This window comes from Lissotriton vulgaris, unplaced genomic scaffold (assembly GCF_964263255.1).
Source record: "Lissotriton vulgaris unplaced genomic scaffold, aLisVul1.2 SCAFFOLD_6136, whole genome shotgun sequence".
NCBI lineage: Eukaryota > Metazoa > Chordata > Amphibia > Caudata > Salamandridae > Lissotriton > Lissotriton vulgaris.
The window spans coordinates 58,673-84,721 of NW_028254148.1; the positions used below are offsets into that span (position 1 = coordinate 58,673).

General features: G+C 45.6%; 1 protein-coding gene across 1 annotated transcript in view; it reads left to right on the forward strand.

The window, feature by feature from the left end:
* LOC147659663 (uncharacterized) overlaps positions 1-23,216 on the forward strand; it is a 73,165-nt gene extending 49,949 nt beyond the window's left edge. Inside the window, exon 2 of the mRNA XM_086951567.1 lies at positions 20,362-23,216. Coding sequence (XP_086807693.1) covers positions 21,064-21,813 — 750 coding nt within the window. The 5' untranslated portion in view covers positions 20,362-21,063 and the 3' untranslated portion in view covers positions 21,814-23,216. The remainder of the gene's footprint in view (positions 1-20,361) is intronic.
* Positions 23,217-26,049: the final 2,833 nt, after the last annotated feature.

A 26,049-nucleotide genomic window follows, 5' to 3' on the forward strand; every position in this document is an offset into this window, starting at 1 on the left:
CAAAAGAACTGGGCACTGGGATTTCCAGTGGCCCGTTCCTTTACAGAAAGCACACTGGTCCTCTCTAATGTCTGTACGTCCAATGTGGGGAGTCGAAGTACGGTCTTTGGGAGGTGCAGTTTTAGGGACGTTCATCTGATGGTTTCCCCGGTATTGGTCTCGTCCCAGAGTCACCCCTTACAGTTGAGCCATCATCACCCTCTCTTTTAAATCTTTCTTCTTTCTCTCTGTTGTCCTATCGTTTTCGTTTTTCTGATGTTCATAATATTGGGCCATCTGGAGGATAGCCGTAGGTTTGGAGGCTGCCCAACTACTTTCGCTGGCCTGCAGTTTCTGTGAGACCTCCGGTGATAAACCCTTAACGTAATTCTGGACAAACAGATGGTGTCCGGTTGCAGTGGTCAGGTCCTGGCCGCTGTAATCGGAGAATACCGTTTCAAACCGGGAGAAGTATTCCGATACATCCTCCTGAGGTTTCTGGCGACAAGCCGTTACTATCGACCAGTCCACTTTCTTTTCTGGGATCAGGGTTTTTAATTTCTGTACGATTTTATCCGGGAGGTCTAAAATGGCTTTCAAAGGCTTTTGTCCGGGTTCTCGCTGTCTGTCTATGCCATCGAGTTGTGACCAGTTATGTCCAAACAGCTCAGAGTGGTCGACTTTTCGGATTTGTTTCCACACATCAGCTGGTAGACATAACCCGAAAAACAAGTCGATGTCAGCCAGAGTCATAATCGTCGATCCTAGGGCTGTACCCAACTCAGTATAGAAGGCAGTGGGGTTTTTACGTAGGTCAGGCAGAGATTTCCGGAAGGTCAGAATCTCTTGCCGGTCCCATGGTTGGTAGACCCAATTGTACACTACCCGTCCCTTTGCGTCTTTGTTGTTTGCGTCATCGTGAGTCCCTTCACCTCGTGGAGGAACCCAGTAAGGGGCAGCCTCTCGTATCGGCATCATGGTGTTAGATCGTTCAGTCTGTGGTTCGGTTGCTATGGAGGTTGTGGATTCGATTTTCGGCTTTTGTTCAGTGAGGTGGCGGAAAACCTCAAGCGTACGCGTAAGGAGGTCCGTCACATCACTCTCACTCTCATCCCCGATATCGACCTTCCGGTACAGAGTCGTTAGGCTCTGGGGACCTTTTTCTTGATACCGGTCCTCGTATGCGTTTAAGACGTGGTAACACAGTTGTACAGTAAAGTGTCGTCTGTGACTCCCTGTATAAGAATTAAACACATCCGTGACGGACTCTTCATCTTCCCTCTTCTCTACCAGTATCTTTGCTATCTTGTCGACCCCTGCTTGCTCATTTTTGTTTAGTCTATATGTTCTTGCAGGACCAACCCTTCGGGCCTCTGGGCCGCCCAACGTTGTCGTTTGCGTAGCATCTAATACAAGGAGTTCAGCCGGCACAGAGGCCATGGGGGCTGAAGCCGTGGTGCTACCCTCGCTTGTACCTGGGGGTAGTGGGTGCTGTGCTAAGGGTTGGGAAGGGGCATATGGAGGGGGCATGTGGATGATCGGAGGACCTAGCAGCAGATCATCGTTGGTTCGCTGTTTCGAGTGTAATTCAGGGTAGAGCGCGGAGGGTGTTCTAACCAGACACTGGCTTGATGTTTCTATTTCTAGTTTCTGTTTGGTATCCTCTCTTTCTTTTATCTCTTTCTCTAGTTTCTGGGCCGCTAGGTGGGCTGCTTTCCGCAGCTCTTTTCCCAACCTACTCTCAGTTCTCTTTTTCGGCTTCTTTTCGCCACATGCCGAAGCTGTCAAGCATAGTGGGCGTCGTCTTGTTTTTACCAAGGGCTGTTTCTAGTGCGTTTATTTTATCGTCTTCAAAGGATCCTACCAGTGGCCACTGACTTTCTCGATCCTTTTTCGTATATTTATGCCACAGCTGGCTATAGGCTATAGCGATTAATCCATGCTTCATGAACATGTCCTTATTAGGGGTGCCCTCCAGCGGAGCCGGATGGTTCACCTCTAATAAGCGGTCCGGGCTAAACCGGCTACTAAACAGGGGGGAGAAGACAGGCATGACGGATCACAATGGGATAATAGTCAGCACTACCTATCTTATCACTGCTTGCAAAGACTAGACCGAATATTTCTATTCTACGTTGTTTGCAGGTAGTGAATACCTCATGAACCAATCTTGAGCAATCAATGTTAGGTCAAAAATAAAAAATCAATATGGTCAATGGGGAGAATAAGTAGGCTCGCAAAGGTCCGCGTCACCTACCCTTTCACTATCTGCAAAGAGGGGACCTAATCTTCCCTGTTTGCAGACAGAGAATCTCCAGAAAACAATCTATAACAGTTAATCAATGGGGGAGGGGCAATTGTTTAGTGGGGGAGAAAGATAGGTCCGACGGATGCGTACCTATCCTTCGCGGTTTATAAAGGGAGAGCCTGTTGTTTCTCCGTTTGCAGACAGGGAATCTCCAAATAAATTAACAAAAAGTAATACTAGTATTTTCTCATCAATTATCAATCACTTTCAATTATCAATCACTTTCGCAAATCGTCGTGTTTACACGACCTTACCCGGACCGCATGGATAGTTTCTTGTCTTCCGAATCCAGCGCCCGATCGTCCTCTTCTCTTCGTAATCCACGTGGCACTCCTGATGGTTCCCAGTCAGGACCGCAGATCACTCGGGAGAGGTCTGTTCGGAACCAGTGAAGTTCGGATGATCGGCTGTCAGACGAGGGTCTATCGGACAGGGTACCTTCCGATCGTTGCAGTCGTTCACTCTGTCGTCAGGACCTCTCCCACTGGATCCACGAGTCGCTGATGGGCCCCACGTTTGGGACGCCAATTGTAAAAAGGGGTTCAAAGACAACCAGTAACCAAAGACCCTTTTATGTTGCCCGGCGGTGTCGCCTCTATGACCCACCAATATTAATCAATGAAGAAGCAGGCGCTGGAGACTGGAAGGCAGGAAACGAGGATTTTATTCTCTCCGGAGGAGAACACATCAATTCAGACAGCAAGTATCATCACGAGGTGCTCTAACCACATTTCTGATGCCTGGCCTCTTATACTAGGGTTTATGACCTTTATTGCACGTAACACATTCTCGCCACATTTTGGTATTTGAAAGAACATCCTCGGAATCTCCCCTACAGGCCCGTTCCCACATACATTTACAGTTGAATTCCCCACCCCGGTCACAACAGGTGATGATTGTCACGCAGCAGGGCATTCCGCCGATTCACGGAATGCATGGGGCTGATCGGATCTCATAGGGTGGGGGCTTTGATCGGCTCGAGGGTCTTTTGATGGGGAGGGGAAGCTTCCTACGGTACGGGGTAATAAACAGTATCCGCAGGGCCAGGTGGTGGCCTGGGAATAAGGAAGACAAACGGAGACGCAGGAAAAGGGGGTTTGCATCAAAAGGATCTGAGACCATGAAAGGAATGAAGGGAGGTGTCGCGCTGGGAACAGGATGGGATTCTGTGGCGGAGCTGCGCTGAAGAGGGGTTTATGACCCAAGGCATGAGAGAGCGGAGGTTGTCAACGTGCGGGGGATGTTTGCGAGGTTAGGAGAGAGAGAGACGCGCTGGCTGTCAGCGAGGGGCCGGGAGACCATGATGCTCAAAATGGCTGCTGCTTACGCGCACGAATGGGCTCGAAAGGGGCAAGATGGCGCCGATAATGTTGACGTTTGTAGTCTAATCTTTAACACAGGCAGGGTCAAGGACACGTGGTGGGGCCTCTCGGGGCCCAGGCAGGGTCAAGGACACGTTGGAGCCTCCTCGGGGCTCGGGGGTCAGATGCAGCGGGAGCCTCCCGGGGCTCAAGGAATATCTGGGCGCGGGCTCGGAGGGCCAAAACTGTAGAGGGAGCCTCTCGGGGCTCAGGGGGGGCAAGGTATGGCCAGGCGGGGTCCCCCTCGGGGGACCCGGCATTACTGGAGGGCCCACGGGCCTCTAAACCCATGTTTGCCCACGCGGGAGGGGAGGGGCGGCCACCGGCAATGTGGCCCGATGCCCCGCCTCCCCTCCTGCATCACTCACCGGTCGGCGAGCGCGCCGGTCTCTCTCGCTCTCCGGGGCGCCCTCTCGCTCCTGGGGGGCCCCGGGTGGGGAAGCGGCAGTCGTCTTGGGGGACGCAGGGGCGCGGAGTAACTCCCGCCGCCCCCTGCATGCTCGTCTTGGGATCTGCAGCTCCCCGGGCCGCCGGCCAATCAGAGCGCGGCCCGGGGAAACGTCATCGGGCCAGCCGCCAATCAGAGCGCGGCCCGGGGGCGGGCTTCACGCGGGGTCCTGGGCTGCGGCGGTGAACACAGGGGAAATTGACGAGGGCCCGGCTCCCTCGATAAGGCAGCCAGGAAGGAACCAAGGCGAGGTAGGCACTCGCTGGGCGTCTGGCACCTCCGTGGAGCAGGGCAAATGCCGGGTGGCACCGGCTCGATGACTCCAGCGCTCTCAAGCGCTAGAGTATAGATACAGCGCTCCCAGCGCCATAGGGGCAAAATAGAGCGCTCCCAGAGCGGTAGAGGGTGAAGGGAAGCAGCGAAGTCCAGCAAAGAGTCCAGGACTCAAGGGGAGCACAGCAGCTCCTAGCAAGGAAGGGCCATCAGGAGTCCAAGGGCTGGGCAGGGCCCAGGGAGGCAAGCCCACCCTGAGCCCAAACAGCAGCACTCCCCTGGCAGGGTTCCAGTCAGGACAAGCAGGAAGAAGAAGAGAGAGAGAAGAGGGCCCACCCTCCTTTTATACAGGAGCTTCCTTTGTCTCCAAAAGGGGCAGGCAGGGAGAGAACCAGCCAGAACTGGTTATAAGGAATTTCAGGTTACTGGCCAGGCCAGGGACACTGGACGCACCCGAGGGGGGTGGAGCCAGCCTGGTGGGGGAAGGCCCGGCCGGCTTCAGCCAATCAGGCGCCAGCACACCTACTGCACACACACACCAAGGTCTAGAAGTGGCACTTCCCTTCTAGTCACACACATGCCGCATACATCATCTTGTAGCATTCAACCTCACGAGCGCACACATACCAAACACGACCCGGCATGCCCCACGCATCAGGAACTACCAGAGCCACATACATTCCCCATGCATTCCTATGGGAGGCAGGTCTCTCTCACCACACACACACTCAGAAGGGGAATCACCATTCCCCGGACACATATAATAAGCACAAAACTTCAGGGGTGGACCTGCCAGACGGGCCAAGTCCAACACCAGCTTATTGTTTGTCATAAGATCTTCCAGGAATGCAGACTTATCGATCTTTACCCATTTGATATTAATACCCTTGCTCCTATTATACACAACTTCACTCTTTGTTTTTTTTTATCCCGTATTTTTGCCAAAGGCAAATGTAGAGGTATGAAATGGATTGTGGTCACTCATGTAACTTGCCCTCACTACATAGTTCTTAAAGAATTGGTCTAGATCTTTACAAATTAAAATATGATCTAGAATTGAGGACCCACATATGTGGGAATCTGGGAAGAAGTAACCGCATTTACGTCTTGGGCATATTTCATATCTTTAGCTATAATAACTCTATTCAGTGAATCCCCATACGGCGTGTGTTTAAAATGGTTCACGGACTGCTCTCTCTCATCACATGTGCAGTCATATGGTGACTACTTTGTTTATAACAGATGGTGACTATAGTAATTAATTCATAGTATGGATAGATTTTACCTCACAAAGCAAAAGATTTTTTGGACAGCCCTCGGATTTGTGTATTTATCGTGTGTGTGTGTGTGCACAGAAGAGCAACTATATTGTGAAATGTTTTGAGAAGGGCATGTTTTTTCTGTGGTTTTACAGAAAACATTTACGCGCCCCCTGGCTGCTGACATAGGACCCGGGTGTGGCTAGTTGATCTGCATAGGTCTGGGCAAGGGAGGGATGTGTACAGCAGGGGCAGACGGACACCGCCTCATGCACAGGATTTTCAGCCCAAGCCATATCTGCATGGCTTGCCCTCACGCCCCGTCCAGACTCACTGCCCCTCCTTCAGACTTTTCTGGCTGTTCAGATCAAGGCATTACTTGTCTTTCATGACTGCTTCGAAATCCTCAGCAGGTACAGATGTCCTGAAAGTCCTGCTGGTGGTGGTGCTGCTGTTGTTTTTGCAGCTATCTATCATGTTGACAGCCCTTCAGAACAGCACGGGAGAGAGGGAGGCCAGATTGCAAAGCGACCAGTTCTCCGGAATCCGCGAGCCCCGGGGTCCAGAGCTGTTGCAGTTATGTGTTGGAGCAATAGGAGGCAGCCATTACTTTCACGTTCCCAGCATGACCTGCACATGTGGAACGAGCAACACGATTGCTGGTTGCAGGACAACAATCTTCTTGCTGAATGGCCAAAATAGCTTCAGAGGTGGGGGGAGATTAACAAGGTTGGTTGCAAGAGAGCTCTTGCCCATTGTTTTCCACAACCTTTATTGAAAACTGAAGCTTTATAATTAGGTTTTTATGTCTAATTTGGAAGCATTTTAGTTGGGATGCATTTCGGAGAACTAACGTGTACACGCGGTGTAGATGGCATAAGTGTACCATTTGCGAATCTATGTTAGGAAGTAAGCTGATATTTTACATTTAACAAAATCAGTACTGGAGTGCATTGCGTTCCTTGCAGCCACATGGGCTGTTGGTCAGCTGTTGCAGGGGAGTACGGGAGGCGGGCCTTTCTGAGCCCAGCTCAGTGGCTGATCACTATGACCGGAACAGGCTCTTGCCGCTGATGAAGACGTGGGTGGGGCTGGAGGAGGAGCCGAAGCAGCTTTGAAACTGCAAATAAAATGTAATTGCAGCTCTTGGAAAATTGGCTACGCCATTGTCCCGGCTGGGTATGTTGTCGTGCTTGCTGTAGGAAAAACTCATTACAGAAAATAGAGCACGCACCATGTAACAACTATGAAATGGTGCGGGTAGCCACGGCAGAATACAAATGGGGATATGCCCTTTCTAAGGAGGGACTAATAAGCCTCATAATGAATCAGACGTCAGCATTTAGGAAGGACAAAGACACAAGCCAATCAAAAATAAGGTCGGAGGAGTGAGCAAAGTTTCTCTCCGTACCGTACTGAACTACCACAGATCTCCACTGAGCAGTGCCCTCATGCTGGCTCAGGCTCGACCTAATAAAGGACTGTGCCCGTTCCAGAGAAAACCTATCTAGATGGAATGAAGTAGACTTTTTCCTTCCCAGTCCCGCTATCATAAGGAAGGTTGTTGATTTGTTAACAAGCAGACCCAGTTCAGCATTGAAAGTTGAATGAGACCCAATCAAGCGGTGTAGGGCCAGGGGTGTCCTGGCCATCAAAACTGCATCATCTGCATAGAAGGGAGCAGGCAGCGATTGTCGCAGGGATTCTGCTCCTACACAGAACTGTGCATAGAGACTTGGAACCTCAGTGAATTAGGCTGTGCCAAAACTCCCCTTAGTACCCAAAATCCCCTACCAGACTAGCAATCAGTGTCTCATTGGTTCTTACAAACTCCCAATGTTTAGACAACCCAGAACTTGGACTTAGAACACCTCAGGTAACGTGGAACACATGAACACTCTTTCGTTATACAATCATATCAATCCAGAACGAGGAGTAAATGAGAACGCGTGCACATTTGAAATGTTTATTTTCTTTTTTTTATTGAGTTTTTACACCAGCAGACAGACAATGAAAACTAAATACAAAAATAAATATGCTATAGCTTCATAAATTATAGAGCATCCACAGCAAAGTACACAGTAATACATACATTAATATAAGCAACAGAATCATTACTGCCCCAACCATTTCTCAAATGTTTATTTTCTAATGCAGTGTTCTCAAGCGCAGTATTTTGGCTAATACAAGTAAACATATTATAAGAAACAAAGTAATCAGCATAGTTACTAGTCCATAGAATACAAAGGGTGAAAGCTTGTTAAAATGCTAGAGGGAAGAAGGCTAAAAGACACCTATTTCTCACCCTCCCTTGCTAGTATATTATATTATATCTAAGAAGGTCTCTTTGGGATTTAGCAGGGCGGCCCCATACCTCTGATCCTAGTGGTAAGGGATCACATCATCTTCCACCAGTTCTCTGCATGCAAAGCATCATCAAGTGTGTGTTAATGCTCTGTGTAGTGCAATATTAAACGCGCCTAAAGCCAGAATTTGGCTGCAGCTACATATGTGTTATGTCTAGAACGTGCGAATATCAAACCTCACAACAACCACTGTGTTGAACTAACCTTGAAGGCCTCGGCACTCACTGTACAGACATAGCTTAACAAGCAAAGCTGGTACTAATAGCAAAACATATTATTCTCGTGTGAAGCAAAATATCCTACTAGGCTAAAGGCTCTAATAACAATATGTGCCGGGTGCAGAACCAGCAGAAAGGTAAAATGGCGTTTAAACTCCTAATAAGCTCATGCTAACTAAACACAGTGCGAAGGCAAAGCATATCAATATAACACCCTCCCTTTGATCCGAGCACGGATAACACAAGAAGAAATAAGATAAGGGGCAAACTTTTGAAAGCAGAGTCCAAGAAAGACAGTCAGCTCAAATTTGCGCATGTGAAAAAAGTAAGAACTTTCACTCACAAAAATCTCATAAGCAAGAAAGTTTAGTCATTGGCTTGGGCAAAGTCAATAGGCCTGGGGCAGAGAAAATTGTCATATGCCAGAAAAAATAAAAATAATGTATAAAAAAAAGTTCAATGTCCAACTAATGGTGAAGAAATACTTCATTCTAACATTGAATATGCTAAATACTCAGCAACAGCTTCCAATAGGAACCGACTGTTCTCATCCGAAAATAGTTCAGCCATCCAATTTAATAGTGGGAAAGAACATACATGCTCTTCAATTACCGGAGAGTTTAGCACCATCAGAGGGCAACTCGGTGGGTTTTCAATGAAGCGGTGTGCCAAGAAATCTTGCGCCGCTGCGAAAACATTCCAACGACACAGTATTCCATGCATCGCTGCAAAGGCCATAATCCCTCCGTCAGAACAAAGCAATTCATGAGCAACTGAGGGGCTCATGAGCTGGTTATAATCCACATCAGGAGACACCGTATTGCAGAGACACAAATCCAGGACCCAGTCGAAATCGCAACTCTGGCAATGAAAGACGGGCTGTACACAAGTAAAATAGGAAAATCGAAACGATAATCCATAAACTACACTTAAGGTGGCGAGTGGCAGCGCTCCTTAGTATTCAAGCATTCTGTTATGAAACGGAGCCAGTCGTGACTGCTCGTCGTGAAACACAGGATGTGCATCCATTTTGATTGAAACAAAACAGCAAAAGAAAGCCGGCAGCCAGCGCCAGTAAAATGGGAAATCCACCAAACAGGCTGGAAAAGGTTGAATGAAAGAAAGCAGGAAAGACCCCAAATATACTTTGAAACGATGTCACAAGGCCGCTGCTAACTACTTTGAAAAAGTGCGCCAGCCCAGTTGTGGAGGATGCATTAAAGATTGAATGAATTAATTCAACATAATGTAATGGCAAGTCAGTATTTACAAAGCATGCACCTCTGGGCAGGTGTTAGCTACGTGAAGGACAAATGTTTCACGAGCAGATGTGAGGGCAACTTCTTTTAGGGACAATAGAGCTCTTATGCGACTCATCTTATTGAACTCTGCTTTCAAGGTCGGAATCCTCGGCCAGATGGAAACATCCAGTTTCCCATGTCTACACATTAATGAGTGATCCGGTGTTTCAGTGCATTCTTCACCATTCAGATAAACTTCCTTGCCCTCCCTAAGGCATCTATATGTAAATGGAAGCGACCAGGCTTTATGGAGATAGGAACTACCAAGAGGCTCGTATCTACCAATGGCAAAATACTTTATACAATTTTTAAACTCGAACAGAGGAAACTGTAGAGTTATTAATCCGTGGATAAGCCACGTTTCAGTAGTGGCCTCTGCCACAGAAAATGGTACGGACTCTTAATCGTTCAATGTGTAACATGGAAAAAGAAGCATCCTTCATTGAAAGTAAATGTTGCCTATCAGTCAAATTAAACTGGGCAAATAGGTAAGAGGTATTCATGTAATGCCATGGCACTTTTCCGGCCTTGAGCGTCTGCAGGGTCCAAGCAAATTGCATAAGAGAACGCAATTGATTTTGACCATGGTACTATACAGACACTTCATCTTGCACAATATCAACAACAGATGACACAATATTATCCAATGTGTAAATGCGGGAAGAAAGCGTGTTAATGCTATTATCTACCACTGCTAGCACCTTTTCTAAATTAGCCTGATCTATAGCCCTAAGGCGGGTAGCCGCCTCAATCTGGGATGTTTTCCTGAATTCATTATAAACAGCATATATCCATCTTTTAGATCTACCTTTAGCCGGGCCTTTTATGAAATCATTCAGATCAACATCGTCAGTCGGGCCTGTTATGAAATCATTCAGATCAACATCGTCAGTCAGTTTAGATAAATGCTGTTTAACTGACGCCAAGGTGGAATGTTTGAGCCAATTCTGACTTAATTTGCCTACAGAATAGGTAGTTACAGAATGGTCACTTTCAAAACAGGGATCCACCCTGACCTGTGTAAAGCCTTGGGCCAAACCCAGAAAACAATGTTGGTACGAGTCAGCACTTCTGTGCCAGAGCAACCAGCCATTCGGATCCAAACTGGATATGTTAAAAGAAGAATTTAGCAACAGAGTTTGCAACTCTCTGATCGAAAATTTTGTAGTATTACCCCAACCTGAATATTCTTCTAAATCAGGGAAAGGAGCATTTAATTTTTTAGTGGTAGCCAATCCAAGGCATGTTGTCTGTGAAATTGTAGAATTCAAAAACAACATATGATTCGGGATGAGACTTGCACGGTGCAAAGCCTCAGTGCCTTGCACCTGCCAACTTTTAGAACCCCAAACAGATTTAAGGTCAACTGTTTCCTTCCACAACTCGTAGCCACCAACAGCTAGCTGGTCTAGAAAGGACTTCGAGTACAATAATTTAGTATCAGTAAGTCTAACCTTGGATATGGACTTTTCGGTCATTTTAAAATAAAATGCTTTGGGATTGGACTGATTAAAACCAGTAAAATAAGTGTACTTTTTCAAAAAGGCACTAGAACTGCCTTGTATAGGAGCTGGACAATGTTCCCATTGTGTGTAATTCACATTGCTCTTCCTAGTATTAGTTTTATGTAGGTAGTGGTTGCCAAAATGTTGGTAACAAAATAAATCACCGTAATTAGCAGATTCTAAATACAAATCTTCAGCATCAAAAGCAACATAATATTTCAAATCAGAAAGCAATGCTTCTACGGCCTGAACATCCCAATCATCAGAACGTATATTTTGTTTAACTACATCCCCCATGTTAACTGTAAGCACATTAGGGACATTTATAACCTCAGTGGGGCCATGGATTTGAAATTTAACAGCATTCCATACAATCTCATCCAGGACAGGCCAAGCTGTGATGTTAACAAAAGCCAAGTCTCTCTTCAATCTGTGTGCAGTATGCGAGGATGAATGAGGTGCCAATGTTCCATTAAGATGTTGAATGCATGTTCTCTCTTCGACATAGTGTCCATTGACGATACGAAAAAAATAAAACCCAAAACCAATTGACATAAAAAGGTAAATCGAAAAAAGCACTAGCCAAATATATGTCCAAGGGGGAATCAAAAATGTTATTTAAATAATCTTGTATAAACAGTAATCCGTGAAGGCTTTCTTGATGTGTGTGAAATGGTGTCAAATGAAAATCTGGATTCTGTGGCCAAGCGAGTTTGTAATTCAGGCATTGATAAGTCAGTTGGGTAAGTGTAGTCAGTACCAGGCAATGTACTCAATAAAGGACTAGAAATTGCAGGCATCTCAAAGGCAACCTCAGGCTCAGGAATCTAAGCCGTGGCCAATACAGAATTTCTCACAATCTAAGGACATGAGACTGCCGGTGTCCTACTAAGAAGAATCGGCCACTCTGTGTATCTTGACATTGTCGATGGAGATATGCCTATTTTCCTTACGACCTGGAAGTGGTGGTAAAATGACTGTTCTTGTGCCCTTCACACCAAGCACAGGAACTGGAGCTCGATAAGAGGGACCAAATTCTTTCTTGTTTTCGATCTTCTCCCAAACCAATTCTCCAACTTGGGGTAGCCAGCCAACTACCGGGATCTGCAACGCATCATCCGAGGTGGAGGGCAAGTGTTCCTTTGCAGGACTGTCTCTCGTCTCTTGTAGAGTCTGTAAAACATTGCAATGTTCATCTACGTCAAAGGAGGCAGCAACAGCCGGCAAGTCTAGACCGTCAAGGTCCGGTACATACATCTTGATACCAAAGAGCATTTCGTATCGGGTCCCCCTACCCAGAGACCTTCTAGGGAGGTTATTAAGTGCACGCTGAACGCCATTGAGGTGGGCCAGCCAGTTCCTGCCAGTGCCTATAACTCGTGCTGTCAAAGATTGCTTTAAGTCACGGTTCATTCGTTCCACAACACTATTACCCTCAGGTCTGCATGGAGACGAAAACTTGACTTGGACCCCCAACGAAGCCATGGCATCCTTATACGCCTTAGAGGAGAAAGCAGGACCCTGATTCGAATGGAAGGTACCACAGGCAAAAATCCCTACAAAGACACGCAAATCTCTTATGACAGTCCGTGAATCAGAGCTGCGGTGAGGCCATACCCACACAAAGCGTGTGCATGAATCAACTGCTACTAAGATAAACTTATACGCAATATCAGAAGAAAAAAGGACAGCAGTGATCTAAATTAACACAACCAAGTGGTTTATTAGAAATGAATAATTGTGTCTGGGGCGGACGTGCAGCAGTTGAAGGCTTAATCTGCTGCCAAATGTCACATTGAAGGACATAATCACGCGTCTGTTTGTACAGTCCCCGCCACCATAAACGCTGTTGTAACTGAGCCACAGTGGCTGAAAAGCCAGCATGCTCAGACGCAACCCCTTATGGGCCGCTGTGAGCAATGTGTGCCTGCGACCTACGTTGGGAATCAATCTCTCTCCAACGTCGGGTATTTTCACATAAGGAGCCTTCTCTGGACTTAAGTGGTATGAACACTTCAAAGGGAACCCCTTAGGATATTTACCTCCCTGTGAGAAGTTGGCCTGGTATATGATGCTCACTAGTTCTAGTGATCACCTTGTACCATGCCAAGCAACCCTTATGATGACTGGTTGTAAGTCAACCTTATAGACCAGCTATCCTAGTGGTAGCGTGAACAAAGCAGTCTTAGGCTAAACTCTGAAAGGCATGTGAAGCAAGCTGTTTTACCATATACAACCCCCTTGAAACCAAATGAAAGGACACCACACAGATACATATTGAAAATATATATATTTATTAACTACAAATATCCCATATACTCTTTATGAGCACAGAAGCACAAGCGTTAAAACAAAACACAGTTGAAATACACAAAAGTTGCACAATATGGATGAGCCCTAGGGGCCACCTAAACCATATACTAAGAAAGTGGTATAAGAGATACCAATCGAAAAGGAAATAGGCCTAGGGCCTTGGGAATCGCTGGAGCTGATCGGGACTAGCAGTGACTAAGTCGGGAAAGGCCCGCGGACTCGGGTGCAGTGTTTAAAGTGCACGCACTCTCCAATGCAATGTCTATGGTGCGTAAAAGTTATAACGTTAGTTATTTAGGAACCTTCCGAGTGACCTAGAGGAGTGAAACTTAAGACACAGACACTAGAGGTGTGTACCAGTGTGGGAACACCGGCGTTGCTGAGTTACCTCACCCACAGGACGCGGGTGCATAGGGTCGAAGTAGTGTCTGGTTTTGTCACGCTGGTCGATGGTGCTTGGAGCTGAAGATGCTGCAGGCGGCTCGATGTGAATAGTTCCGGTGGATCCAAGGGTGGATCTGATGTTGTGAAGACCTGAAAGCAGAGGGGACAATATTCAAAGTCACTAGCCCGTGACTACCGTGGAACCAGATTGGAACCAGGCGATGTTGGGTGCAAACAGGGGATGAGGTGTAGCTTCTCTCTGCAGCCACGTGGACACGAAGAGGTCGAGGACGTCTAGGAGTCGATCACGAGCTGTCTCACGCAGGCTTCTCGCTGTTGGCGGTGTCGGCAGCTTGATTGGAGCAAACAGGCTTTGGCTAATGCAAGCCTCGCAGGAATCGAAAAAGGCTTATCATTCGGACCAGCAAGGTCAGAGCGGGTGCTCCCTTTTACAGGAGCGAGGGCAAGTCTGGAGCAACCAGACCCGCAGTGTAGTTTGTAGGTTTCGTCGCCAAGATGGCCACTGACCACGTGGCAAGTGGCCGGGATGGCGCGTCGAGTGGCACAATGCAAAAGGGCCCCACGCAGATCGTGGAGATGCTGGGGGGCTGATCTTCGGTGCAAGGGCTGCTCGGTGGTGGGGCTTCTCAGACCCCAAAGCACAAAGTCGAGGGTGCCTCGGATGCTGCGCAGTCAGCTCTTCGGGGGTCTTTCAAGAGGTCCGGTCCCACGTGTCTCGGTGCCTCCACGGGTCCCTTCTTTGCAGGGACTGTGGATCGGGCTGCGAGAAGTCTGGGAGTCTGGGTCTGGTCATGCTCTGGGCTCTGGGCTCGGGCTCGGGCTCCGGCGGGAGGCGGCGGCGGCAAAGCAGACGTCGAGTTGCTGGATGGTGCCTGTGCTCACAGGGTGGCACTGGCCACTCCTAGGCCACAAGGGAGATGCTCTTCAGTCTTCTGTGCAGCAGAATGTCGAAGTCCAGTCGTCGTCTTAGTTTCAAGTTGATCCAGGATGATCTGAGGTGCTATGGCACTGCTCCCACTCTTATTCCCAATCTGAGGGGTGGATCACCTGCTGGGTCCCTCCTCTGGGTGGGACCAGGAAGGGGGGCGGTTACACCCCCTTTCCTTTGTCCAGCTCCTCGCCAGGCCTGGGTCTGGTAAGTCCCAGGACCGGTTTGGACTGGCTTATGCACGGGGACACCTTGTGTGCCCCGGGCATGTCTGTTTCTATTCAGCCCAGTCCTACCCAATACACAAAATCCTGTCTGGTGTGGTGCTCTCACCTCCAAGGCAGGAAACCCTTTGTCCAAGCCTCCCTCGCTGGAAGGACTCCCAGCAGCAGGAGGTCAGACGTGTGTCTGTGGTGGCAGCATCCATTTTGTGATGCTGAGGCTCTGGTTAACTTTAACCGGGGTTAAGGCTATGTACATGTCGTGTCCCTCTAGAAGGGTGGAATGCTATCCCCGTCGACAGAACTGTCGAGGGGATAGTATTCCAAATCGTATGACACCTTACTCGACATGTTTTGATAAAGCCAAAACAAAGTTAGCATATAACCGCGAGGATTATAATGCACTTAAGAGTATATGGTATGGCAATATCCCGGAACAGCTAAGGGAGTTGTTCCCGACAGCTGCAGACAGGCTCAGCTCATGCTAGAGCACCATCTCACATGAAACCATGCACTCTACCCCCAGGATTGCAGGGGCCTTCCATAGGAATGGCTTATAGGTTAACATGTGTCCAGTTAAGGTTAGATATAGGGATACTATATCTAAGCAAGAGGTGAATACACCAACTTACCCTAGCTGAGTGATCAGCCAGTTGTGTCAAATATGGAGGCCAGGCCAGGGGTGGCACAATACATGCTGCAGCCCCTGGTAGGCCTTGGAAACACCTATGCCCTGGGTACCTAGGGTACACTGTTGCAGGGGCCAATAAGGTGAACCAGTTCCAATTGTGTATGCACTTAAGGTACATGGAGTTGATTTTAAGGAGAGAGCAATCAGCCTGGGGCCCTGAATAGCAGGTTCCCAGGCAAGCTATGTCAAAAACCAGCTAAACACCAGGCAAAAAGTTTGGGGGTAACCATAGTCAGATATCCACCTTCCTACACTCCCCTCTCAGTCGTAGCAACAGCTGCCAAGATATCATCATCATCAATCTTACTTTTGGAACGTGTAACTGCTGCAACCAAATATGTCGATACTGCTGATTTTGCTGCCTCATCGGCAAGCGAATTGCCGACAGCGTGGACTCCCACGCGCTGATGACCAAGAGTATGAATTACAAACACGAGTGGCAACTGCTCCTTAAGCTCAGCCACTCGGACCCAGATAATTTTATGTTTTATTGTGCTATCCCTTGGAATCACGAAAATCATTCTGAATCCAAAAGAACAGGTTTTCATTGTAAGACTGGACACAGTAATACGAATCACTTACAATAAGAGTCGTCACACTAGGATCAGCGTACTCCAATGCAAGCATCAGAGCACGTAACTCTGCCAATTGTGCGGTGCAGTCCTCTAGAGTCTGCGTGTGGACAACTCTGGACTTGAACTCATCATTTACCATGGACCTACCACAATGGCGCAAGCGGAAACGCATGTGTGCTTAGACCCATGCGCAACCTGCGCTGAACCATCAGTGTATATGATGCAATGGAAATCCTCCAGAGGCGGCATAGCCAAATTTGCAGGATGAACTAATTCATATTGCAAAAACTCCTGCGACTGTAAGGAGGCATCAAAAATAAAGGTGACATCCGGAGATGTCAATGATGCTGCCCATTGTATCCACCGGGGGTGCAAAGCTTTAGAATTTGGTACACTAGCTTTCGTAACTGCCTCGAACGCAGGAAACGGGGTAACAACCAACATACTTTTTCCCTATGACAGAGCATGTTCTTTAAGAATCACCATCTGCACTGCTGTCAAAACTTTATCCACAGTGGAAAATTGCATTTCAGCGGAAGTGTACAAGTGTGACTTGTAAGCAATAGGTACTGTGTCCCCTTCGTTAAAAGTCAGGTATGTGAAACCCACCGCCACAGGGATGATTTTTATCACCAGGTTGGTGTGGTTATCACGAGTCAGTAAGAATTTAGATTCTAGCAGATCAGCCTGCAAAGATTGCAGAATAGCTGAGTGTTCTGGCATCCAGCACGATTTGTAAAAGTAGGTTGTATCAAAGCATACAAAGGCTTGATACGCTGGGCATATTTAGCAATTTAAGTTCGCCCGAAATTAAAAAATCCCAGCAAAGACTAATTTTTTCAGAGTTGTCGGAGCGCGCAGTTGTGCGCATTCCTCCAAGAAGTGAGGAGCCAATCCTTGTCCTTCATTGTTGAGCTCGTAGCCCAGGAACAACACTGTGTACTCTGCAATGTGAGACTTTGCAAAGTTGAATTTGTAGCCGAAGTCTGCAAAGCTACAAATTATGCGGTCAACGCGACACAGATGCGCCCAAAGTTTGTCGTCTGTGAGATAAATGTCATCCACATACGAACACGCATCTGGGTCTACTCTCTCCAAGAGAGAGACTATGCGGGCAGCAAATAACGCCTGGACTATTCTTATAGCCCATTGGTAAAAATTTGAACTGTTTTTGTTCGCCGCCGCATGTAAAACTGGTCCATTGGGAACTCAGACCATCCAAATAGTGGGCATAAAAACCGTTTGATATGTGAAGCGTGGTTTTAAACCGCTTACGCACAAGACTATCCACTAAGGCAGAGCCGTGTGTATTGGTATGGCAATGCTAGTTTAAATGCCGGTAATCCAATACCAAATGATACCATCCGTCAGGCTTCGTCACAGTAAAAAGAGTTATTCATCGGTGACACACATGTTTCAATCACCTCCCTGATATTCCAATTGTTCAAGGATTTCCGCAACGGAAGCCTTCGCTTCGCGTCCAATGGGATATTGAGGTTGAGGCTGTGGCATAGACCGTAAAGGAATCTCGTGGTGTGGGGAAAATGTATCCCAACCACAGTGTGTACGGTACAGAGCTGGCGCAAGGGCTTTAGCTCAAAATTCAGCGCATGCTCCTTCGAGACCGTGTGCACGAAACTAGGAAGGGAGATGGTAGAGAAGTAGACTGGTGCCACCCGTCGGAATCATCACAAAATTACATTTGGACACATTTGCTCAACTGTAAAACACTCCCTACTATGGGTCATTTAACAACTTGGGGCTTTGGGGTTAGGTAACCTGCTTAGGATGCTATGTAAAAGATTAAATACAAAAATGTATGCAATCAAACAGCACTGTGAAAGCTGACACGCATTCTGGCATTTTGTATAAATAATGTTGATTTTCTCATAGATGCGAGTAAAGTAATCTTAATGATATCTGCACACTTTTAACTAATAGCACTGCGCTAACTTTGACAACTAGGCAATGACTACATTTTCATGTACCCCCAAAACCCCCCTGTCCCAATCCCCTTGGCAAACCTCATTGCCTCCAAGTGTTTGTGGGATAAGCAAGACGCAAAAGAGTGAGTCAAATAGTCTAGAAAATGAAAGAAGCCGGGAAACGGATTCACATGCTCCGATCGCGTTGGTTAGTCTGTAAGCACTACTTTTATTAATGAGTTTCTCATTAGTAAAGCACCACGGTGTAAATGTGTGGCGACACTTCACCCATGAGGTACTTGCCAAGCATTTGTTGACACACCTTGTGTCTTTTTCAATATATTTATTACGAAGTGCAGGACCTTTCGAAGGGATTTTGCACACTACATACATTCACTCTAAAAATATAACGTGTAGGTAAAAGATAATTGGCATTCACAACATCAATAGCTCTAACTCTCAAATGCGAGACCTATTTGCATTGCAAATGCTTGTTAATATTGACATCAGACCTCTGGCAGAGGTAGTGAAATATTTTGGAATATCTCACTAGAGTTGTGTGCTGATGACACTCAGCTAATTATTTCCCTGTCAGCAGAGTCGACTGGCTTTTGTGTCAAATCTAAAAACTGTATCAGCGTTGGCCAAATGTATGCATGACAACTGTTTAAAACTTAATTAAACAAACAGAGCTCTAAGGAGCAACCAGCCTAGCTGCCTGGATGCAACTTTACATGCCCTCCAGAACGCTACGCTCCATCCAATCTAAACCTGGCCCACATCCCTCGTCACAGGAGAGACAGAACAAAAGGTTTCTCCTTCCATGTCTTAGCTCCAACCCAAATGAAATTCTTTGCCTCCTAACCTTAGAAAGATTCAATATCACTTACTGTTCCGGAAACAGTGGAGGACCCAGCTCTTCTCCATCTAGGCTGACGATTTCGCCTCTCTGGGGCTGTGTTTATTAGGATCCTTTCATGTCTCTTGCTGATATTTTCTGACACCTGGACCCTCACCTTCAGGTGTTGTGCTTTCTAAGGCTCGGCTCCCCTCTTGTAAAGGGTCAAAGTGGTAACACCCTTGCCGCAAGTGCCTTTATCAGCCACAGGATTAAGATACAGTGCACCCCAATTCCCAGCTCAGTAAAAGCCTGAAATAGACACAAAATGGAGTATGTACCTACATGTTCGTCTCCCCTGTTTGTACCTCATAAGTAGCTACCTGTGCACTTCCTCCGTTTTTATGTCCCTGGCAAGCTTCTCTAAAGATGCTTTTGATCCTTCTACGCTATCATGGCGTTTGTCTATTACTTCATTACCTGATGTCTGCTGTGTTCATTGTGTCACTCCCCTGCTTTAGTGGTCAATGAACCCTGCTGAGCGAGTATGCAGCCATAAGGGAGCTGAATGTAAGAAATATCCAGAGGTGTAAGTGCTGCACTCACCCTCAAGCAATGGACATCTTGTCTTACTCTTCCAATGCTCCATCCACTGACCGAGAAGCATGCTGGCACCAAACGGAAGACATTGTCAGATACCCCGGTAAAGGCAGAAAAAGATAAAAAGCATACACGTACTGGCAGCAGAGATATCGCAGGTATATTATTAGTTGTGATGGAATCACTGTAATAAATGGTGAAATCTTCCAACAAGTGCTTTAACCATCCCTAGGAATGTGGCAAAAATAACTTAACAAACAGAAAAGTAAAGACAGGAGTTAGAACTTCAGCTCCTCCAGTGTAAACTGTGAAGTACTGTCAAGAAGAGTGTGAATGGAGCTACATTTGTTATATACTTCCTAAAGCGTTACGTTTATTATATACTTCCTGGAGCATTAGCTTTATTATATACTTCCTGAAGTGTTACATTTATTATAAACCTCATGAAGAGTTTTCTTGGTCATTTAGTCTTGAAAGGGTTACTGTTGTCATACACTTCCTGAAACTGAAGTGACAGCAGCACATCCTGGTCCATCTCTTTTTACACAATACCTTCTTGTTTAAATGAAATCTTAGCCATGTGTGTCTTGGTAAAGCTGTACTTCTAGCAAGTGGGCGCTCCATGTGTGCTCTTTCTGTAGTAAGTTACTCTGTGAACACTGGAAAATCGCCTCCTTTTCTGAATTAAGTAAGATGTACATGTTCAATAGAACATTTAGTTAAATATCTGTGTATGGGGAAATATCTCTTGGTGACTTTCATAAATGGTCTTTTACAACTAATATTGTGTATTCACATGCTCTTACATTTCCATTTAGTGATTTTAAATCTCTTTTACATCCAATAGGTAACCAGCCTTGAATGCACAAATGATCGTGAATAATGACCGTAATCGTGCAAATCTGAAAAGTGGTAAAAAAAAATGAGCTCTAATATTCAGGAAAAGATCTGCACAGTCAGAGACTGAGAAACCTGAACATAAACTGATAGATCCTCGAAGAGGCAGGCAAGAGCAATTCAGTGGATGTAAGAGTCTGAGCTGTGCACCTCCACGCAACAGGACTAAGAAATGACCTCTAGAAAATTAAGGCAACAACACTGACAAACCACTTCCTGTATTAACAGGCCTCCACCACCAGCTTTGATAATGTGTTCGGTATGAGGTGGATACAGCATTGCTCTACTTCCTGTGATGATGACAGACCCACCATTGAGCACGCTAGGTGTATTGTAAACTCTTCCTGGCCAAACCACAGGAGCAAGAGAAAAGCCTAAGGGAGTGGAGCCAGACAACTAAGGGCAAAGGAAAGAGGGTCTCTGAGACTGTCCAAATTTGCTTCGACCAGAAGGAAGACTAATCTTCACTCATAAACATGCAAAACCATTCCTCAATCTAAAGACATAACCACCTACAAAGAAGCTTTACTTGCCACAGTTATCATATGTGTAGTTGGTGAGTCTTGTATTTCATTGTGAAATCTGAAATCAACCATCCAAAATACCACACACATACAAGGAATGTGAGAATAACACAAGTGCTTTATCAACCATGTTAGCTCCTCGGGAAACCCAGTCATTGGATGCAGATAATTATAAACCTGACCCAGAGACTCTAACCAAGAAAGAGAAATCATACACAAGCAGCAAGAGCTTTAGTTTATCATCACTACTAAAGAGCCATCAGCACACACACACAGGAGAAGCAACATGCAATTGCAATGAATGTGTGAAGAACTTTAGTCAGTTAGCACTCCTAAAAGATCATCAGCGAACACATGTGGGGGGAAAACCATACCATTGCACTGAATGTGAGAAGAGCTTCAGTCGCTTATCACTACTCCAAATACATCAGCGAACACACACAGGGGAAAAACCATACCATTGCACTGACTGTGTGAAGAGCTTCAGTCAGTTACCAAACCTCAAAAGACATCAGCGAACACACACAGGGGAAAAACCGTACCATTGCACTGACTGTGTGAAGAGCTTCAGTCTGTTAGCACACCTCAAAATACATCAGCGAACACACACTGGGGAAAAACCATACCATTGCAATGAATGTGGAAGTATTTTTTGTGATTCCTCAACTCTCAGGAATCATCTGCAAACACACACAGGAGAAAAACCATACCATTGCACTGAATGTGTGAAGAGCTTCAGACGGTTATCACACCTCAAAATACATCTGCGAACACACACAGGGGAAAAACCATATCATTGCACTGAATGTGAGAAGAGCTTCAGTCAGTTTTCAAACTTCACAATACATCAGCTAAAACACTCAGAAGAAAAACCATAGCATTGCAGAGAATGTGTGAAGCGCTTTAGTGGGTCATCAGACATACAAAAACGTATTCGAACACACACTGGGGAAAAACCATAGCATTGCAATGAATGTGGAAGCAGTTTTAGTGATTCCTCAAATCTCAGAAATCATCAGCGAACACACATAGGGGAAACGCCATGTAATGTAATGTAATGTATGTGTTCTTGTAAAGCGCACTGCTGCCCTGAGGCGTTGTGGCGCTGTAGACTGCTGGGGAACCCGTCCTGGCTATCCCTGTGAGATGGTCCCTACTGGGTATCTCCAAGGTGAAACCAGGCATCCCCGGTGAATATGGGGGGCCGTTGTAGAGATGAGGCAAGCTAATGCCCAGAGTTGCCGAGTGTGATCACTGGTTAGAGTAGGCACCGAGGCAAGAATTATCGAGTCCGCTGACCTGGTCCACGACCCTGCCGCGTCGGGAATTGAACCCTGGTCCCGGGCCGTTCTCTGCTTCCAGGTCAGCCGCCTCTAACCAGTGAGCCACACCACTCCACTCCACAAATTATGATACAGCAGAAACAATCACGAGGCTATGAAATGTACACAATGATGACTAGATTTTACATATTAATATGAAATGTATGTTTTTAGAGTGCCAGGAATGTATGAAGAGCTTTAGTGTGTTATCAATTCTGCGGAGACATCAGTGAACACACACTAGATCATAGTATTCTGAATGATCTGTAAGGTGCTTTTGTGTTGCTGGAGCTGCCAAATAAACAGTGTTCTCATAGACCAGCCTTGCCTAGAGGAAGGAGTTCTTCGATATAATATGTACATCAGAAGAAAGGCTACATCTTCATTAGCCAAAGATAGTAGAAACTAATGCTTTCCACCGAGTTCATTTTAACAAAGTGCTGAGTCCGGGAAGTTCTTCTGCTGCCGACCATCATCATAATCACCACACCACCCAACCACACTGCCAGTCAGGAACAGGAACAAGCCTGCTCTTCAGCACACCCATCCTTATACATAACACACTACAGGGGTTTGCTTCAGGGTCAAACTCACTTGCCTTGCACGTTATCAGCTACAAGTTATAAACTGAACAAATTATATTTAGGAACAAGTGGTTTGTACAGCCATCTGTGGCATAATACATTTGAAACCCAATACTTTATAAATCTGTATGAATGATACATAACCAAACATCCAAACACCACCCATGTATGGACATCCAAGAGCCTTTAAAAACCACACTACAGAGGTGTGTATCAGGCTTAAACTCTATTTACTTTAACATTAACATGAACTAAATTATGATACAGCAGAAACAATCACGAGGCTATGAAATGTACACAATGATGACTAGATTTTACATATTAATATGAAATGTATGTTTTTAGATATGTAATAAAACAACAAATGTATTTGAATTCATGGTATTTGACTGCTGATTGTATAGGAGATCTTAAATGTGATTTACTCCCTAAATTTTAAAGATAATTTGTGATGTCAACAAGGAGCCTAGTTTATTTGGCAATAGAGGGGTCAAATCTCAGTAGCGTGACTGCTTTCAGCTGGGATTCTGGCGCAGGTGGAATCAGAGTGGACATTTCTCGCCAGTGTGCCTTCTCTCAGAGTGAGAGGCGGTTCTTTGCTTGAGATGGTAATACCTCTCCGTCTGTGTTAATGAAGAGAGAAGTGCTACCTGTAATACTGAGATCTGGGCTTCACTCCTGTTTTGGTAACATAATTCAGTTCTACCCAATCCATACCTGATTTGTTTAGGAAAGCTAAAAACATGTCTGTATCCTGGCACTACTCTTGTTAATAATCAATGAAAATACCACAGAAGGTTGAGCACTTGAAAGCAGTGTGCAACACCAGGATTGAAACATGAATTTGTCAAATACAAAATGTACTTTTTTTTTAAGGTTCTTATATAGTTCTGCTATATCTAATAATGTCTGATGGGTTTTCTTCGAAAGCCCTTTCTCCTTCGAAGAAGTTTTCCATCAACAGACCCAGTGGGAATTCCTATGAAAGGCTGACAATCTCTCAAACTATAAACAGGACCGGTGGGACGACCGTTGGTATGGCTGGTATAATGTTTTGTTGCATTTTTGTTAAAGTGCCCTGTCCACCATACCCTGAATCCAGCCCGTCTTTCTTTAGTGATTTTTCTATTTTGGGTTACATTTGAAGACTGTTCCTTTCCTTTATAGTTTGACAGATGGTTCATGGTCTGTCAGAGGAGCAGGAGTAACAGCTTCCACTACCCCGTTGGACTACCGTTAGCGATCTCCACCAATCTGGCTATCCCTGTGTCTTCAGAGGAGCAACAGGAGCTCCTCCAAAAGCACCTAAGTGTGCTAAGTGCCATATTTCACATGGGTGACCAACAGACTTTTTTGTTTTACTCCTAAAGTGAGTTTGCTTTTGCTTTTTGTAAAATCAATAATAATGTACTTGATACACTGAACTTTCTACAAGGAAGTCTGGGTCATTTTTTCCTAGTTTTTTTCTGTTTCAGACAGTTAGTCTTTACATAATGTTCCTGAAGAAAAGCAAGTAGGTCAGAATGCCTACCATAAGTAGGACGAATGGTCTGATGTACGTACACCAACTGCCCCAGCTATGTCGGTCATTGTTGTGAGGGTTCCTGAGGTTTTGACCTCAGTTCAAACAGAGGGGAATAGTGACAGATTCTTCTCACCAACTTCCAAAATTCTCCAATTTATTTTTATAATCCATTCTTCCTTAGAAACCTTGGTTGGAAGTTTGCAACTTTGTGTCTGATGTTGTGTAAAACCAGTGTGCCGTTCTCCAAAGCTGTACTGTGCATCAAATGTTGTATAAAAGCAGTGTGCCACCTTCGGTGGCTGTGCTGTTGAAGCAGATTATGTGTAGAAATAGTGTGCAGCCTTCTTCGGCTGCATAAAGACGTATGTAAAACCATTGTGTCTCTATAAGCTTGCTGCCGACTGCGGTGTCATAGTGTCCACCTTCTATCTGGGATTCTATCTGTTTGCTGTTGACTGCAAGCGTCATAGTGTCCACCTTCTACCATGGACTCTCTATGTTTGTCGCCAACATTATGCGACGCAGGAGCTGCATACAGAGGTGCTGGAGCATTCACTAATAATGTGTTATTAAAATGTTACAGGTCACAATGAAAAGTTAAATTAAATGCTGTGGCTGTCGCTATTGTGGCAATTATCTTAAGCTACCTAGCGTCTTCATGTACATCTTGCAATATAGTGAGTAAATATAGATTGACCATTCAATGCACCTCACTTTGTTGATGGGAAACCTGTGGGGGAGCATCCCTTAATTTGACTATTAAAAAAGGAATAAGGATAAGTAGACCTCCTTTGTTGAATTATCAAATGTTATGATATAGTAACATAGTCTTTATTGGGTTAAAAGCCTGTCCTGAAAATCCCGATCTCTCTCTGATATGTCTATTAGCAAAAATGACTATGATTTTGTGTTTCAGACCGCAGCCTTATGTATGTTTCAGCTAGGCAGTGTTCTCCTAGAATTCTGTTCTCAATTTCCAGCTGTACAAAACATTTTTAACAGCAGTGGATTATCCTGCCTTTCCTGAGTGGCCAAATCTCTATGTAGCTAGATGTCTTAAAGAATAGGAAGTTTGAACATCTGTCTCAGAACGCTTGATCCTCAAATCCTTATTTACTATAGGAAACTTCATTGTCCTGTATCCTCTGCTCCTGTTTCCAGATGGGTTACGTGGTCCATGAAACAATCTAGAATTGATAGAACCCGTTTCATTTGGTCATTCCTCTAGGTCTGCCATGGCTTCCTAAGCGTTTGCAATAACAGAACATTCTGAGAGCTGCTAATTGCTTTCAGTTTCCACTTTCAAAACTTTCCATTGCAAACCAATTGTTCATGCTTCTTCTGTTAATAAGCAGCTTTAAAATAGCACAATGATAATCTCCAGTCTTGCAAAATCCAGGTGTTCCCAGTGTCAATGATGGAAAGTCCTTATTTCTTTAAATGTAATTTACTGACTTTAAAATACGGAATTTTACCGATTCGGTATTTTAGAATCGGTAAATGCTATGCAGATAAAAATCAGTATTTTTTACCGATTCGGTATCTGTCATTCGGAATTTACCGAATCGGTAAATACCGAATCGGAAACCAAGTAAAACTGAAACTGAATCAGGCAGCCAATCAGGTGCTACCACCCTCCCCCTGCCTACCAGGAAGTGGCTACACAGGCAGCTGCAAGTAATT